General features: G+C 46.6%; 1 protein-coding gene across 1 annotated transcript in view; it reads right to left on the bottom strand.

The window, feature by feature from the left end:
• COPG1 (COPI coat complex subunit gamma 1) overlaps nt 1-3,034 on the bottom strand; it is a 47,853-nt gene extending 44,819 nt beyond the window's left edge. Inside the window, exon 1 of the mRNA XM_063941157.1 lies at nt 2,856-3,034. Coding sequence (XP_063797227.1) covers nt 2,856-2,892 — 37 coding nt within the window. The 5' untranslated portion in view covers nt 2,893-3,034. The remainder of the gene's footprint in view (nt 1-2,855) is intronic.
• Nucleotides 3,035-19,187: the final 16,153 nt, after the last annotated feature.

Here is a 19,187-nt window from a genome sequence, read left to right as displayed (position 1 = left end):
AAACCTAACTGAGGCTTGGAGGAGGGTCATAGGGGGAGGAGCCAGTGCACACCACCTAGTCCTAAAGCTTTTACTTTTGTGCCCTGTCTCCTGCGGAGCCGCTAATCCCCATGGTCCTGACGGAGTCCCCAGCATCCACTTAGGACGTCAGAGAAAATACATTTTTACGCTGTCCGAATATTAATGGTACTGTATTTTCCAATAGTATCCAACACTGAAGACCTACAGTAAGTAGGTTTCCAAGGATACGTTTCCTATCTCTCCAGCACCCATCCACATATGGGGACTGGGAGTGCCCCTGACGTTACACTTTGTTACACGGCTTCCCAGTTGAGCCAGAACTTGCTTGGGTCTCCCCAGCGCACACCTGGAGGTTTGTATTCCTAAAAGCATCACTTGGAGGAACAGCCCCCATAAGATTGGTGACTGGTTCCCCAGCAAACGTAAACCAGCACTAGATAACTTGCACTAACGTAGTTATTCATGTTGGATTTGGGACAATTCTAGACCTTGTTTTAAACTCACTCCCCTCATCCCCTTCTGAAATAATCCCAAATCCTTCTGAGGGGACCTGTTATCGCACCCCTTTAATTAAAAATATACTATTAATGGCCAAACCAACCAGGACCCACAAACATTAATTTTAATGAGTCCGACTTGGACAGCCTGCTAAACGAGGGCTCAGATAACAATCGGAATAATTTATGTAGACCGTCCATTTCCACACTATTAAATGATAATCAGTATAAGGCAGAAACTCCCAATCTCCGCCACTACAGTCCAGGTTTTAAGGCTTTCCATGCTTGAGCACAGATTAATTAGTACTGTAGTCAATTTGAATTGACCATCTGGGATCAAGCATGTACAGCCTTAAAACCTGCTCTGTAGTATCGGAGCTCGGGAACCTATAGTATAAGGTGTATAATGGTGCATTCATCTTTGCAATGTGCTGGAGACAGAGTGGGTCCTGTCCCCTGATGTCAGACTTAGGGGGCCATTTACTAAGCAGTGATAAGAGCGGATAAGTGAGCCAGTGGAGAAGTTGCCCATGGCAACCAATCAGCACTGACGCAACATCTATAATTTGCATATTATAAAATTATACAGAGCTGCTGATTGGTTGATGGGGCAACTTCTCCACCTGCTCACTTCTCCGCTCTTATCACTGTTTAGTAAATGTCCCCCTTAATGTAGATTTCTTCTCAACCTTATACCAACAGTTTACTTTCACCGTACTGCTTCTATATTATAGCTGCAGGACTACGTTCATCTGCATGCCAAAAATACATATATTTAGCATATCCTCTAAATAATAATAATAATCATCATAATCATCATCATCATCATCATCATCATCAAGCTTAACTAAAACTATGGGGTGTATTCAATGCATGTCGGATCCTTTCCGACGGAAAGGATCAGACAATGCAGTATTCAATTTGCGGCCAAATCAGACAGGTTTCGGCCGTTCTTGATAATGTCAATCCGACTTTTATTAAAGTCGGATTGACATTGTCGAAAACGGGACTAAAAACTGTCGGATTTGGCCGCAAATCCAACAAAACACTTGGATCTGCGGCTAATCCGCCGAACCTCGTGTTTTCTGACAAGTCGGAATTGCCGGCCTGTCGGAAAAACGGCAGCCCCATTGAATAGGTCGAATCACGATTCGACCTAAAAAAAGTTGGAAACTGCCGTCTTTCCGACAAGACGGCAGTTCCGACTACAATTGAATACACCCCTAGAAGTGCATTTTGCCTTCCCATGGATTGTAGTACAGCTCCTGTCAATCAAAACATGCTCAAGACATCCTGCCATATTTCTGAAAAAGTTCAATCCACAGCCCTAGTCGCTAGAAGAGCAGCCCTGTGTTGTTCATCGCTTTCCCATTGTCAGATTTATATATTACGTTATTTATATAGCGCACACATATTCTGCAGCGCTTTACAGAGAAGACTTCAGTCCAGTACCACATCAGTACCTTACACCATATGAGGCAGATGTACTAAGCCTTGGAGAATGATAAAGTGGGGAGAGATAAAGTACCAGCCAATCAGCTCCTGTCACTTTTCAAACACAGCCTGTAACATGGCAGTTAGGAGCCGATTGGCTGATACTTTATCTCTCTACAAGACTTAGTACATAGACCCTTATTATTCCCTATCACACGGACACAAATATACACAAGGGTTCATTTTTTTGTCAGACATTAATGAACCCAGCCCAGTGTTTTTGGAGTGAGAGAAAGCACCTGGAGAAAACCCACGCAAACATGGGAGAACATACAAACTCCACACATATAGGTCACATCCAGTTCCTTTCCACAAAGGGAAGACAGACACATCCGTATTGTTCAGGTATTGAAATGATGACCTGATGGCAGAGGCAGTATAGCTAACCACTACGCCTACCGTGCTGCCCACAATTTGTTTGCTTGGTGTAGGTTTTAAGGATTCAGATGCTTTAGCCCAGATAGTGAATATATATATATATATATATATATATATATATATATATATATATATACACATACATACATACATACATACATAAATACATACACACACTTGCACCAAGCTTGTGTCCATCAGGTGGTTGGACACCACATACCCCTGTATGTGCTAGTAAGGCATGCTGGGACTTGCAGTTCCCCAGCTGCTGGGTGGTACAGGTGGTCCCTGAGCCTAGTACTACTATCCCTGCCTGCTGCCTTTGGCCGTATGATGGCTCCATACCCAGGGGGCACGGCCTGGCCCCAAGCACTGACCAGCACCAGCCATGTCTGACACTCGGGCACCACCAGCAGCCAGGCCTCGGCCGGAGCCCCGCACAGCCCCCCCACCCCGCACTCTCACCGGACTCCTCGTCCTTCTTGTCGAACTTCTTCAGCATGTCGGTGGTGGCCTGCTCCGATCCCCGCCACTTCCTGCTGCTGCCAGCCTGTCACCGGGACACGTCACCCCTGACAACACGGCGGCGCATGCGCGAGGAGGGAGAGGGCGAGCGGCCGGCGCAGGCGCAGTGACAGGCTGGCTGCTGGGAAAGGTAGCGCATGCGCACCGGCGGCGCTACGGGAGAGACGGTAGGTCTACAGAGCGCAGGCGCTGGGGAGAGAGAACGTAATACAACGTAATGGAACAGCGCATGCGCAGAACGTGAGACCTGCAGTAATGGTAGATGGAATCAAGGTTGGTTCTATATCGGAGGGGCTGAAGGGACCTTGTGACGTATTGAGGGGAGGAGCTACGTCACCAGGGGGAGGAGCTACGGGCGAACAGGGTACCCGAAAAGTACCCTCGCGGGCTCGCTTCGCTCGCCACGCTTCGGGCACGGTGGCTCGCTCCGCTCCGCTTCGCTCACCACCTAATTACTAAAGGTAATAGTTGGTGGCGTGGATAGTAGAGGAACTATCCCGCTTGCCTAGCTCCTCCCCCTTGCGTCGTAACTCCTCCCCCTTACGGAAAAGGTCCCTTAGCCACTTGATCACCTTCTAGTGGACTGTCTGAGAGCACAGGGGGAGGGGGGAGCACATGTCTGAGGGCACAGAGGGGATACACGTATTGGGGTTAGGGTTACCACCTCATCCCTTTAATTCTGGACACATATTAATAACACAGGTTCTGTGGCTGATTAAAACCAGGTGAAATGGAGTCTTGAAGTCAACCAGCCACAGAACCTGTGTAATTAATATGTGTCCAGAATTAAAGGGATGAGGTGGTAGCCCTAATTGGGGTACAGAGGTGGACACATGTCTGGGGGATGCCATGGGGACACACATCTGGAGACACGGGGGACACATGCATGGGAGATACAGGGGGGGACATATGCCTGAGGGGTACAGAGGGGACATATGTCTGGGGGGTACAGGGGAGACATGTCTGGGGGGGTACAGGCGGGGACATATGTCTGGGGGGACGGGTACACACATCTGGAGACACAGGAAGGACACATGCCTGGGAGGTACAGGGGGGACATATGCCTGGGGCTACAGAGGGGACATATGTTTGGGGGGTACAGGGGGGGACATGTCTGGGGGGTACAGGGGGGGACATATGTCTGGGGGGACGGGTACACACATCTGGAGACACAGGAAGGACACATGCCTGGGAGGTACAGAGGGGACATATGCCTGGGGGGCACAGAGGGGACATATGTCTGGGGGGTACAGGGGGGACATGTCTGGGGGGTACAGGGGGGACATGTCTGGGGGGGTACAGGGGGGGGACATATGTCTGGGGGGACGGGTACACACATCTGGAGACACAGGGGGGACACATGCCTGGGAGGTACAGGGGGGACATATGAAAACGGTCAATTGCCACCCAGATCCACCTCCGTGCTGTCAATCTTCTTGCGGTCGCCGCTGCGACGCTTCCTTCGTTGTTCTTGTTGCTGCCCGGCGACAGCCATCTCCGGGCAACGACGCGCCTGCGCACTGACGTCCTCGCGCCTGCGCAGTTCAGACCCTGTTCGTGCGGCTCTGAAAAACAGCAGCATCTGAACGGGTCGGAATGACCCCCTTTGTCTCCCTTCTCACCCCGCCTCCACCTGTTACACTGTTCCCCTTATGGCCGCTTGCTATATCCATCCCACAGCCAGATCATCCATTAGGCAGTAAATCATTAGGCTGAACTGGTTACAGACCCAGGCCCATAATTATACTATTCCTAACTTCAGGATCCAGATGTTAATAATGTTAATTTGCTTTCAATTACCTTATTGCCGAATATAAATAAATAAGTAATTAGGAGCTTGTATGTAACCAATAAGAGTAAAATATAATACATAATAGGTCTAATCAATTATTAATGTATTTATTGATAATACAGTAAAATTAAACCATGAGGTTATAGTGTAACGTCACTGAAAACACAACATTTAGTATTTGGCTGGAAACCACAAATTTGAAGCTAATGTATGTACGTAGTTTTAATGACTCATTTGAAGCCGCCAACAGTTTAGTGACGCGCGTCCTGGGAACTTCTATGAGCACTTGGTATGTGGCTTTCCAGTGCCTGAAAATGGGACTTTCACAGCAGAGAGACGCTGCCACCACTGTGTGTGTTTAAATGAAGCCAGCCTAGGGAGTCTATTCATGAAGCAGTGGAAAGTGTGGAGAAGTGAGCCAGTGGAGAAGTTGCCCATGGCAACCAATCAGCATTGAGGTAACATTTAGAATTTGCATACTCTACAATTGTACGGAGCAGCTGCTTCATGAATAGACCACTAGGTTTGCAGACCAGTCTTGAACTGTCGCTGCACGGACCATTCAGGAGAACAGTGCACCCAGGTAACTATAACAATGTATTTTATCTATTGTTAGCGAACTCTACTGAATGTTACATTTTATGTATGGTGTTAAGTTCTTTAAGGTGTATTAAATGTCGTGATTTGTATTATTTTGTTACGATCAGATCACTTTGGAGCGAGTGTGCCATATCTCCTGTTTAGACCAATGGTGTACAATTTGACATTGTACAAGGACCCCAGAGGTGGCCCTTGGTCTCACAGTGGGGCCACACATACCCTATGTCTAGCTGACACTATGATGGGTATTATGTGTTCACAGGAGCAATATATGCCCAAATAGTACATAACATATATCTAGTTTGTCTAGCCGGTGAGTAGACCTGTGCTCACTCTGCCATCGGAATCATTACAAAAAGGGGTACGGGTCATTAGGTCGACCACTATTGGTCGACATATACTAGGTCGACATGGGAAAAGGTCAACATGAGGGTTTTTTACTTTTTTTGGTGTCGTTTTCTTCGTAAAGTTACGGGTAAACCCAAATAGTGCACCATGGGGGTCATTCCGAGTTGATCGCTCGCTAGCAGTTTTTAGCAGCCGTGCAAACGCTATGCCGCCGCCCACCGGGAATGTATTTTAGCTTAGCAGAAGTGCGAACGATTGTAACGCAGAGCGGTGGCACACTTTTTTTGTGCAGTTTTAGAGTAGCTTCAGACCTACTCAGCGCTTGCGATGACTTCAGACTGTTCAGTTCCTGTTTTGACGTCACGAACACGCCCTGCGTTCGCCCAGCCACGCCTGCGTTTTTCCTGGCACGCCTGCGTTTTTTCGAACACTCCCTGAAAACGGTCAGTTGACACCCAGAAACGCCCTCTTCCTGTCAATCACTCTATGGCCAGCAGTGCGACAGAAAAGCTTCGCTAGACCTTGTGTGAAACTACATCGGCCGTTGTATAGTACGTCGCGCGTGCGCATTGCGCCGCATGCGCAGAAGTGCAGTTTTTTTGCCTCAACGCTGCGCAGCGAACGAATGCAGCTAGCGATCAACTCGGAATGACCACCCATGTCTCCTCGCATGGCGAGCAAAGGCAAGGTGCCTCTCTCCGCTACCGCTGCGCTTGGCACAGGTTACTATTCCCAATCGTAGTCCACGTGGATCGTAAAGTATGAAAAAGTTTTAAAAATTGGGAAAAAATGTGAAAAACTCATGTTGACCTTTTTCCATGTCGACCTTATTCTTTGTCGACCTAATGATCATGTCGACCTAATGACTTTTGACCTAAGTGTTGTCGGCCTAATGACCGTATCCTACAAAAAGAACTAAAAAACGGAACATTGCGCTTGGTGTGAGGGCCTGCATGCACGGCCTTGAGGTCAGACAGTAATGCTGGGTATACACTATACAATTATCTGTCAGATAATCTGCCAGATCTGGCTGTTGGAATGAAAATCTGTGTAATGGATGAGAGCAGATGACCATCAGCTGTTCGCTCCCAAAATATGGAAAATCAACAAAACCTTAATTCAGACAAATTGGTCAAGACACAGATTTAACCAATGTGTCTAAACTAAAGATGTGCGGCTGTCACTTTTCGTGTTTTGGTTTTGGTTCTAATTCCACTTTTCATGTTTTGGTTTTGGCTTGGTTTTGCCAAAAGCACCCTTTCGTGTTTTGGTTTTGGATCAGGATGATTTTTGCTCCTACGGTATTATTAACCTCAATAACAATCATTTCCACTCATTTCCAGTCTATTCTGAACACCTCACAATATTGTTTTTAGGCCTAAAAGTTGCACCGAGGTGGCTGTATGACTAAGCTAAGCGACACAAGTGTGCGGCACAAACACCTGGCCCATCTAGGAGTGGCACTGCAGTTGCAGACAGGATGGCACTTAAAAAAACTAGTCCACAAACAGCACATGATGCAAAGAAGAAAAAGCAACTTAGGTAAAATAAAGCCAGTTTGTGCAAGGGCATCCAAATTGCCTCTTTTTCCTGCCAGTATACATACGGACTGTCTGACACGCCTACTTGGATGCGGTCACTCTTATAATCCTCCACCATTCTTTCAGTGGTGACAGAATCATATGCAGTGACAGTAGACATGTCAGTAATCGTTGGCAGGTCCTTCAGTCCGGACCAGATGTCAGCTTTCGCTCCTGACTGCCCTGCATCACCGCCAGCGGATGGGCTAGGAAATCTTATACTTTTCCTTGCAGCCCCAGTGGCGGGAAAAATTGAAGGACGAGCTGTTGACGGGTCACGTTCCGCTTGAGTTGACAATTTACTAACCAGCAGAAAAAAAGAAATCACTTATGTGAGAGAGCGCAAAAAGATTTTAAACATTTTTATTTTATTTTAAAAAACTTTTAAAACTATCATAGCATCATCATATGCATAAATTGCTAAAAGCCTTTGAAACATATAATTATTGAATCTACACAATAAAGCTACCATGGATCAAGATCGCATATCAGTCCATAGTATGTTATTTAACACCAGCTGCCACTGATTTTCAGAATTATCCTCACCATTCCTTTTAACAACTTAGTGGCTAGAATACAGTCCAATGTCCCGCACCAGCTGATTCTAGGTTGTAGCAGAAGGTTCCAATACTCAATTCAAACTGAAATACTTTTATATTTGTAGATAGACAGACTTGAATTTGTATGTGGGGTTGTGTCTCTTATCCCTTGACACTTAGATGATATTGTGTCTAACAAAACAGGGACGATTACCAGAATTAGAGGGTATGTCTCACCTCACCGTACCCAGGTGTTGGGGTTACCGCTCTGCAGATGGCCGTGACCGGTCACCGAGGAAATTCCCCCGTTGCTGTTAACCGCATGCAGTTTGGTGTACCCCTCCGTATAGTACCCAGCTGTGGCGGTATATCGCGGAGGTGCTCCCTGTAGAAGCCGCCCGGCTTTCCCTTGCCGGAACCTGTGGATCTTACTGCGGGTTGTACTTATGTCATACGGCACTCCGCTCACGGCAGCACGCCGCTGGTTTTATCCTTTTTGCTGGAGCCGTCTGACCTCTCTTCACCCAAGCAGTTGGGGCTTTGTAGTTTAGAGCTGATCCTCCAGGCGCACGGCCGGGATGTCTGTCACGTAGTTCAATTGAAGAGTGTTTCAAAGGCACCTAGCAGAGTGCCCTTAACGCGTTTCTCCGTTATGAAGTTGTAACGGTTTCATCAGAAGGTAACCATGTATGCTGAGCACACCTCTATTTAAAAGGAGTCTCCTCCAATCGTTGTTTTTCATTCATTATCAGTGGCAGGTGTGTTTCAAGTGTATACAGGTATATGCATTTTGTGGTCGGCTAATTAACTAGATCACATAATATTACCGGGACCAAATCCCGCAAAAGTTCTTATTAAAACATTATACATAATAATAACATCTTTAACAAAAAGGATATCACATAAACATTGAATTATTCCTTATATTTTCATTGATTATTACAATTTTTCTATTTAATTAATACATAGCAAATGGCAACACGTGAGAAGATTAACATCCTCTTTATAGATCTTTAAGTATATATAAATTACCATCCAGGCCAGCCACTACAGGCATAGCCTCATGAAGAAATACACGGACTACCAACAAATCGACCTGGGTTCTAGTCCCACATCTGACCATAATCAACCACATACACTTAGGTCATATATAATTTTTATTATTATTCTTTGAGCATATCTATTCATTTTTTATTTATTATTTTACAATAGTCCTTCCACTTCTAGGATGGGTTCTATACAACAAATTAATTAAATAATAAATAATAAATAAAAAATGTGATATCCTTTTTGTTAAAGATGTTATTATTATGTATAATGTTTTAATAAGAACTTTTGCGGGATTACAACTTCATAACGGAGAAACGCGTTAAGGGCACTCTGCTAGGTGCCTTTGAAACAATCTTCAATTGAACTACGTGACAGACATCCCGGCCGTGCGCCTGGAGGATCAGCTCTAAACTACAAAGCCCCAACTGCTTGGGTGAAGAGAGGTCAGACGGCTCCAGCAAAAAGGATAAAACCAGCGGCGTGCTGCCGTGAGCGGAGTGCCGTATGACATAAGTACAACCCGCAGTAAGATCCACAGGTTCCGGCAAGGGAAAGCCGGGCGGCTTCTACAGGGAGCACCTCCGCGATATACCGCCACAGCTGGGTACTATACGGAGGGGTACACCAAACTGCATGCGGTTAACAGCAACGGGGGAATTTCCTCGGTGACCGGTCACGGCCATCTGCAGAGCGGTAACCCCAACACCTGGGTACGGTGAGGTGAGACATACCCTCTAATTCTGGTAATCGTCCCTGTTTTGTTAGACACAATATCATCTAAGTGTCAAGGGATAAGAGACACAACCCCACATACAAATTCAAGTCTGTCTATCTACAAATATAAAAGTATTTCAGTTTGAATTGAGTATTGGAACCTTCTGCTACAACCTAGAATCAGCTGGTGCGGGACATTGGACTGTATTCTAGCCACTAAGTTGTTAAAAGGAATGGTGAGGATAATTCTGAAAATCAGTGGCAGCTGGTGTTAAATAACATACTATGGACTGATATGCGATCTTGATCCATGGTAGCTTTATTGTGTAGATTCAATAATTATATGTTTCAAAGGCTTTTAGCAATTTATGCATATGATGATGCTATGATAGTTTTAAAAGTTTTTTAAAATAAAATAAAAATGTTTAAAATCTTTTTGCGCTCTCTCACATAAGTGATTTCTTTTTTTGGTTCGAAATTGGTATACACTTCAGGATACTGAGTGGGAGCTGCATTTAGATTTTAAGTGGTGGTGAATAGCTAAATTCATTGGATATTACATATGAATATTTAGCTGCGCCTGAATTTATATACACACACGGACATAGGCGGGTCCACAATTAAAGTTGTCCCGGTGCGTTTGTGTGTTTGTGTAATTATATTACTAACCAGCAGGTCTTTGCACCTCTGCACACTTGTGTCTGCCGGAAAGAGAGATACAACGTAGGCTTTAAACCTAGGATCGAGCACGGTGACCAAAATGTAGTGCTCTGATTTCAACAGATTAACCACTCTTCAATCCTGGCAAAGTGAATGAAGGGCTCCATCCACAAGTCCCACATACTTTGCGGAATCGCTCCATCTTAGCTCCTCCTTCAATTTCTCCAGCTGCTTCTGCAAAAGCCTGATGAGGGGAATGACCTGACTCAAGCTGGCAGTGTCTGAACTGACTTCACGTGTGGCAAGTTCGAAGTGTTGGAGAACCTTGCACAAGACAGAAATAATTATCCACTGCGCTTGAGTCAGGTGCACTACCCCTCCTTTGCCTATATCATAGGTGGATGTATAGGCTTGAATGGCCTTTTGCTGCTTCTCCATCCTCTGAAGCATATAGAGTGTTGAATTCCACCTCGTTACCACCTCTTGTTTCAGTTGATGGCGGGGCAGGTTGCGGAGTGTTTGCTGGCGCTCCAGTCTTCGGCACGCAGCGACAGAATGCCGAAAGTGGCCCGCAATTTTTCGGGCCACCGACAGGATCTCCTGCACACCCCTGTCATTTTTTTAAAAATTCTGCACCACCAAATTAATTGTATGTGCAAACCATGGGACATGCTGGAATTTGCCCAGATGTAATGCATGCACAATATTGGTGGCGTTGTCCGATATCACAAATCCCCAGGAGAGTCCAATTGGGGCAAGCCATTCTGCAATGATGTTCCTGTGTTTCCGTAAGAGGTTGTCAGCTGTGTGCCTCTTAAGGAAAGCGGTGATACATAGCGTAGCCTGCCTAGGAACGAGTTGGCATTTGCGAGATGCTGCTACTGTGCCGCTGCTGTTGTTGCTGCGGGAGGCCATACATCTACCCAGTGGGCTGTTACAGTCATATAGTCCTTAGTCTGCCCTGTTCCACTTGTCCACATGTTCGTGGTTAAGTGGACACTGGATACAACCGCATTTTGTAGGACACTGGTGACTCTTTTTCTGACGTCTGTGTACATTCTCGGTATCGCCTGCCTAGAGAAGTGGAACCAAGATGGGATTTGATACCAGGGACACAGTACCTCAAACAATTCTCTAAGTCCCACTGAACTAATGGCGGATACCGGACGCACATCTAACACCAATATAGCTGTCAAGGCCTCAGTTAACCGCTTTGCAAAAGGATGACTGCTGTGATATTTCATCTTCCTCACAAAGGACTGTTGGACAGTCAATTGCTTACTGGAAGTAGTACAAGTGGTCTTCCGACTCCCCTCTGGGATGACGATCGACTCCCAACAGCAACAACAGCAGCGCCAGCAGCAGTAGGTGTACCACTCAAGGATCCTACGGAGGAATCCCGGTTAGGAGAGGACTCCTCAGTCTTGACAGTGACATGGCCTGCAGGACTACGGACGTTTCTGACTGAAGAGGAAGTTGACGTTGAGGCAGTTGGTGGTGTGGCTTGCAGGAGCTTGGGTACAGGAGGAAGAAGGGATTTAGGTGTCAGTGGACTGCTTACGCTCTTACCCACAGTTTCACAACTTGACACTGACTTCTGATGAATGCGCAGCAGGTGACGTATAAGTGAGGATGTTCCTAGGTGGTTAACATCCATTACCCTACTTATTACAGATTGACAGAGGCAAAAGATGGCTTGACACCTGTTGTCCGAATTTGTGGAGAAATAATTCCACACCGAAGAGGTGGCTTTTTTGGTAGTTTGCCCAGGCATCACAATGGGCTTCTTCGTCCCAAGGACAACAGGTGTCTCCCCCGGTACCTGACTTAAACAAACCACATCACCATCAGAACCCTCTTCGTCAACTTCCTCCTCAGCACCAGCAACACCCATATCCTCATCCTGGTGTACTTCAACAGTGACATCTTCAATTTGACTATCAGAAACTGGACTGTGGGTGCTCCTTCCAGCACTTGCAGGGGGCGTGCAAATGGTGGATGGAGCCACCTCTTCCCGTCCAGACGATTTAAATTTCTTTTTACTGAACTTTGGCTTTTTGGATTTTACATGCCCTATACTATCACATTGGGCATCGGCCTTGGCAGATGACGTTGATGGCATTTCATTGTCTATGTCATGGCTAGTGGCAGCAGCTTCAGCACTAGGAGGAATTGGTTCTTCTTGATCTTTCCCTATTTTATCCTCAAAATTTTTGTTCTCCATTATTTTTTGGGAGTTATATGAGACAATATGCGGCACTGGAATGACTGATGAACAGGACACTACCACTGCTCTGATGCAACACAACAATACTGTAAGGGACTTGTGGTTGTTGTTATACTTATTATACGGCAACAGTGGACATATAGCAGCAGCGTTTATCGTCACTGGAATGACTAATGAACAGGACACTACCACTGGTAACATAGTATTTGAGGTTGAAAAAAGACAATTGTCCATCGAGTTCAACCTATTTGTGGTCTCCTATGCATGATGATTTGAGTAAAATTTCTGACTGATGCTGCTGTCAGCCGTTACATTTTATCCCTATTTATAGTAACTATAATGCATGACTATGCACCATACCCCTGGATATCCTTATCCAATAGGAATTTATCTAACCCATTCTTAAAGGTGTTGACAGATTCCGCCATTACAACTCCCTCGGGCAGGGAATTCCAAACACGTATTGTCCTTACCGTGAAAAAGCCTTTACGCCGTATTGTGCGGAATCTCCTCTCCTCTAACCTGAGCGAGTGTCCACGAGTCCTCTGTGTTGATCTAACCAAAAACAGGTCCCGCGCAAGCTCTGTGTATTGTCCCCTTATATATTTGTAGATGTTGATCATATCCCCTCTTAGTCTTCGCTTTTCCAATGTAAACATGCCTAGTCTTTCAAGCCTTTCCTTGTATTCCATCGTCTCCATGCCCTTAATTAGTTTGGTCGCCCTCCTCTATACCTTTTCAAGCTCCAGGATATCCTTTTTGTAGTACGGTGCCCAGAACTGTACACAGTATTCAAGGTGTGGCCTCACTAGTGATTTATATAACGGGAGTATAATACTCTCGTCCCTAGCATCAATACCCCGTTTTATGCATGCTAATATCCTATTAGCCTTCTTTGCTGCAGTCCTACTTTGGGTACTACTGCTTAGCTTGCTATCTATGAGGACACCTAAGTCCTTTTCCAGTACAGAATCCCCTAATTTTACCCCATTTAGTAGGTAGGTGTAATTTTTGTTCTTGTTACCACAGTGCATTACCTTACACTTGTCTGTGTTGAAGCCCATTCTCCATTTGGCTGCCCATGCTTCTAATTTAACTAAGTCGTTCTGAAGAGACTCGGCATCCTCCTCTGTATTTATAGCCTTACACAATTTGGTATCATCTGCAAAAATTGACACCATGCTCTCTAGACCTTCTGTTAGGTCGTTAATGAAAATATTGAACAATAGCGGTCCTAATACTGAGCCTTGCGGCACACCACTTAGCACTTCAGTCCAAGTTGAAAAAGATCCATTAACCACAACGCGCTGCTTCCTATTATCTAACCAGTTTTTGACCCAAGTGCATATTGTGCTTCCTAGCCCTGATTCTTGTAGCTTGTATATAAGTCTCATGTGTGGTACAGTATTGAACGCTTTGGCAAAGTCTAAAAAGATTACATCCACGTCTTTACCCTGATCTAGGTTTGCGCTTACTGTTTCATAAAAGCCAAGTAAGTTGGTTTGACAGGATCTGTCCTTCATAAACCCATGTTGATTCCTTTTAATGACCTTATTGGTTTCAAGGAACTTCTGAATACTATCTCTTAGAATACCTTCCAATACTTTCCCCACTATAGATGTAAGACTAACTGGTCTATAATTACCTGGTTCAGCTTTACTTCCCTTTTTGAATATAGGCACTACTTCCGCTATACGCCAGTCTTTGGGAACCATACCTGATATAACTGAATCCTCAAAGATCAAAGATAGCGGTTTTGCCAGTTCAGAGTGAAGCTCCATTAGAACCCTTGGATGAATACCATCGGGCCCTAGTGATTTATTAATCTTTAAATGTTTTAATCGGTCACAGACTACTTCCTCGCTTAAATAATAAGATTTTACTTACCGATAAATCTATTTCTCGTAGTCCGTAGTGGATGCTGGGACTCCGTCAGGACCATGGGGAATAGCGGCTCCGCAGGAGACAGGGCACAAAATGTAAAAGTTTGACCACTAGGTGGTGTGTACTGGCTCCTCCCCCTATGACCCTCCTCCAAGCCTCAGTTAGGATACTGTGCCCGGACGAGCGTACACAATAAGGAAGGATTTTGAATCCCGGGTAAGACTCATACCAGCCACACCAATCACACCGTACAACTTGTGATCTGAACCCAGTTAACAGTATGACAAACGTAGGAGCCTCTGAACAGACGGCTCACAACAATAACAACCCGATTTTTTTTTTTTTTTTGTAACAATAACTATGTACAAGTATTGCAGACAATCCGCACTTGGGATGGGCGCCCAGCATCCACTACGGACTACGAGAAATAGATTTATCGGTAAGTAAAATCTTATTTTCTCTGACGTCCTAGTGGATGCTGGGACTCCGTCAGGACCATGGGGATTATACCAAAGCTCCCAAACGGGCGGGAGAGTGCGGATGACTCTGCAGCACCGAATGAGAGAACTCCAGGTCCTCCTTAGCCAGGGTATCAAATTTGTAGAATTTTACAAACGTGTTCTCCCCTGACCACGTAGCTGCTCATCAGAGTTGTAATGCCGAGACCCCTCGGGCAGCCGCCCAAGATGAGCCCACCTTCCTTGTGGAATGGGCCTTGACAGATTTAGGCTGTGGCAGGCCTGCCACAGAATGTGCAAGTTGAATTGTGCTACAAATCCAACGAGCAATCGTCTGCTTAGAAGCAGGAGCACCCAGCTTGTTGGGTGCATACAGTATAAACAGCGAGTCAGATTTTCTGACTCCAGCCGTCCTTGAAATATATATTTTCAATGCTCTGACAACGTCCAGCAACTTGGAATCCTCCAAATCGCTAGTAGCCGCAGGCACCACAATAGGCTGGTTCAGGTGAAACGCTGAAACCACCTTAGGCAGAAAGTGAGGACGCGTCCGCAATTCTGCCCTGTCCGAATGGAAAATCAGATATGGGCTTTTATACGATAAAGCCGCCAATTCTGACACTCTCCTGGCTGAAGCCAGGGCCAGTAGCATGGTTACTTTCCATGTAAGATATTTCAAATCCACCGATTTGAGTGGCTCAAACCAATGGGATTTGAGAAAATCCAAAACTACATTAAGATCCCACGGTGCCACTGGGGGCACAACCGGGGGCTGTATATGTAGTACTCCTTTTACAAAAGTCTGGACTTCAGGAACTGAAGCCAATTCTTTCTGGAAGAAAATCGACAGGGCCGAAATTTGAACCTTAATGGACCCTAATTTGAGGCCCATAGACAATCCTGTTTGCAGGAAATGTAGGAATCGACCCAGTTGAAATTCCTCCGTCGGGGCCTTCCTGGCCTCACACCACGCAACATATTTTCTCCAAATGCGGTGATAATGTTGTGCAGTCACCTCCTTTCTGGCTTTTACCAGGGTAGGGATGACCTCTTCCGGAATGCCTTTTTCCCTTAGGATTCGGCGTTCAACCGCCATGCCGTCAAACGCAGCCGCGGTAAGTCTTGGAATAGACACGGCCCCTGCTGAAGCAGGTCCCGTCTTAGAGGTAGAGGCCACGGATCTTCCGTGAGCATCTCCTGAAGTTCCGGGTACCAAGTTCTTCTTGGCCAATCCGGAGCCACGAGTATCGTTCTTACTCCCCTTTGCCGTATAATTCTCAGCACTTTTGGTATGAGAGGCAGAGGAGGAAACACATACACTGACTGGTACACCCATGGTGTTACCAGAGCGTCTACAGCTATTGCCTGAGGGTCTCTTGACCTGGCGCAATACCTGTCCAGTTTTTTGTTGAGGCGGGACGCCATCATGTCCACCATTGGTCTTTCCCAATGGACCACAATCATGTGGAAGACTTCTGGATGAAGTCCCCACTCTCCCGGGTGCAGATCGTATCTGCTGAGGAAGTCTGCTTCCCAGTTGTCCACTCCCGGGATGAACACAGCTGACAGTGCTAACACATGATTTTCTGCCCAGCGGAGAATCCTTGCAGCTTCTGCCATTGCCCTCCTGCTTCTTGTGCCGCCCTGTCTGTTTACGTGGGCGACTGCCGTGATGTTGTCCGACTGAATCAACACCGGCTGACCCTGAAGCAGAGGTTTTGCCAGGCTTAGAGCATTGTAGATTGCTCTTAGCTCCAGTATATTTATGTGAAGAGACGTCTCCAGGCTTGACCACACGCCCTGGAAGTTTCTTCCCTGTGTGACCGCTCCCCAGCCTCTCAGGCTGGCATCCGTGGTCACTAGGACCCAGTTCTGTATGCCGAATCTGCGGCCCTCTAACAGATGAGCACTCTGCAACCACCATAGCAGAGACACTCTTGTCCTTGTGGACAATTTTATCAGCTGATGCATCTGCAGATGCGATCCGGACCATTTGTCCAGCAGATCCCACTGAAAAGTTCGTGCATGGAATCTGCCGAATGGAATCGCTTCGTAAGAAGCTACCATTTTTCCCAGGACTCTTGTGCATTGATGCACAGATACTTTTCCTGGTTTTAGGAGGTTCCTGACTAGATCGGATAACTCCCTGGCTTTCTCCTCCGGAAGAAATACCTTTTTCTGAACAGTGTCCAGAATCATCCCTAGGAACAACAGACGTGTCGTCGGGATCAGTTGGGATTTTGGAAAATTCAGAATCCACCCGTGTTGTTGGAGCACTACTTGGGTTAGTGCTACTCCGACCTCCAGCTGTTCTCTGGATCTTGCCCTTATCAGGAGATCGTCCAAGTAAGGGATAATTAAGACGCCTTCTCTTCGAAGAAGGATCATCATTTCGGCCATTACCTTGGTAAAGACCCGGGGTGCTGTGGACAATCCAAACGGCAGCGTCTGAAACTGATAATGACAGTTTTGGACCACGAACCTGAGGTATACAGGTTCAGAGATTTTAGATTTAGAATCGGTCTTACCGAGCCGTCCGGCTTCGGTACCACAAATAGCGTGGAGTAATACCCCTGTCCCTGTTGTAGGAGGGGTACCTTGACTATCACCTGCTGAGAATACAGCTTGTGAATGGCCTCCAATACCGTCGCCCTGTCGGAGGGAGACGTTGGCAAAGCAGACTTTAGGAAACGGCGAGGAGGGGACTTCTCGAATTCCAACCTGTAACCCTGAGATACTACCTGCAGGATCCAGGGGTCCACCTGCGAGTGAGCCCACTGTGCGCTGAAATGTTTGAGGCGACCCCCCACCGCCCCTGAGTCTGCTTGTAAGGTCCCAGCGTCATGCTGACGCCTTTGTAGAAGCCGGGGAGGGCTTCTGCTCCTGGGAAGGAGCTGCTTGTTGCAGTCTCTTACCCTTTCCTTTGCCTCGGGGCAAATAGGAATGTCCTTTTGCTCGTTTGTTCTTATAGGAACGAAAGGACTGCGGCTGAAAAGCCTGCGGCTTTTTCTGCTGGGAGGTGACCTGGGGTAAAAAGGTGGATTTTCCGGCCGTTGCCGTGGCCACCAGATCCGATAGACCGACCCCAAATAATTCCTCCCCCTTATACGGCAATACTTCCATATGTCGTTTGGAATCCGCATCACCTGACCACTGGCGCGTCCATAAACTTCTTCTGGCAGATATGGACATCGCACTTACTCTTGATGCCAGAGTGCAAATATCTCTCTGTGCATCTCGCATATAAAGAAATGCATCCTTTAACTGCTCTATAGTCAGTAAAATACTGTCCCTATCCAGGGTATCAATATTTTCAGACAGTGACTCCGACCAAGCCACGCCAGCACTGCACATCCAGGCTGAGGCGATTGCTGGTCTCAGTATAACACCCGTATGTGTGTATATACTTTTTAATGTATTCTCCAGCCTCCTATCAGCTGGATCCTTGAGGGCGGCCGTATCAGGAGACGGTAACGCCACTTGCTTTGATAAGCATGTGAGCGCCTTATCCACCCTAGGAGGTGTTTCCCAGCGCGCCCTAACCTCTGGCGGGAAAGGGTATAATGCCAATAACTTCTTTGAAATTAGCAGTTTTCTATCTGGGGTAACCCACGCTTCATCACACACTTCATTCAGTTCCTCTGATTCAGGAAAAACTATCGGTAGTTTTTCCACACCCCACATAATACCCCTTTTTGTGGTACTTGCAGTATCAGAGATATGCAAAGCCTCCTTCATTGCCGTGATCATATAACGTGTGGCCCTACTGGAAAATACGTTTGTTTCTTCACCGTCGACACTGGATTCAGTGTCAGTGTCTGGGTCTGTGTCGACCGACTGAGGTAAAGGGCGTTTTACAGCCCCTGACGGTGTCTGAGACGCCTGGACAGGTACTAACTGGTTTGCCGGCTGTCTCATGTCGTCAACCGACTTTTGTAGCGTGCTGACACTATCCCGTAATTCCATAAACAAAGCCATCCATTCTGGTGTCGACTCCCTAGGGGGTGACATCACCATTACAGGCAATTGCTGCGCCTCCACGCCAACATCGTCCTCATACATGTCGACACACACGTACCGACACACAGCAGACACACAGGGAATGCTCTGATAGAAGACAGGACCCCACTAGCCCTTTGGGGAGACAGAGGGAGAGTTTGCCAGCACACACCCAAGCGCTATAAATATATATAGGGACAACCTTAAAAAGTGTGTTCCCTTTATAGCAGCTCAAATATTATAAATATCGCCAATAAGTGCCCCCCCTCTCTGTTTTTACCCTGTTTCTGTAGTGCAGTGCAGGGGAGAGTCCTGGGAGCCTTCCTCGCAGCGGAGCTGGGCAGGAAAATGGCGCTGTGTGCTGAGGAGAATAGGCCCCGCCCCCTTTTCGGCGGGCTTCTTCTCCCGGTTTTTTTGGAAC

The sequence above is a fragment of the Pseudophryne corroboree genome, chromosome 9 (assembly GCF_028390025.1).
Source record: "Pseudophryne corroboree isolate aPseCor3 chromosome 9, aPseCor3.hap2, whole genome shotgun sequence".
Classification (NCBI taxonomy): Eukaryota; Metazoa; Chordata; class Amphibia; order Anura; family Myobatrachidae; genus Pseudophryne; species Pseudophryne corroboree.
This window is presented reverse-complemented; position numbering and strand designations above follow the sequence as displayed.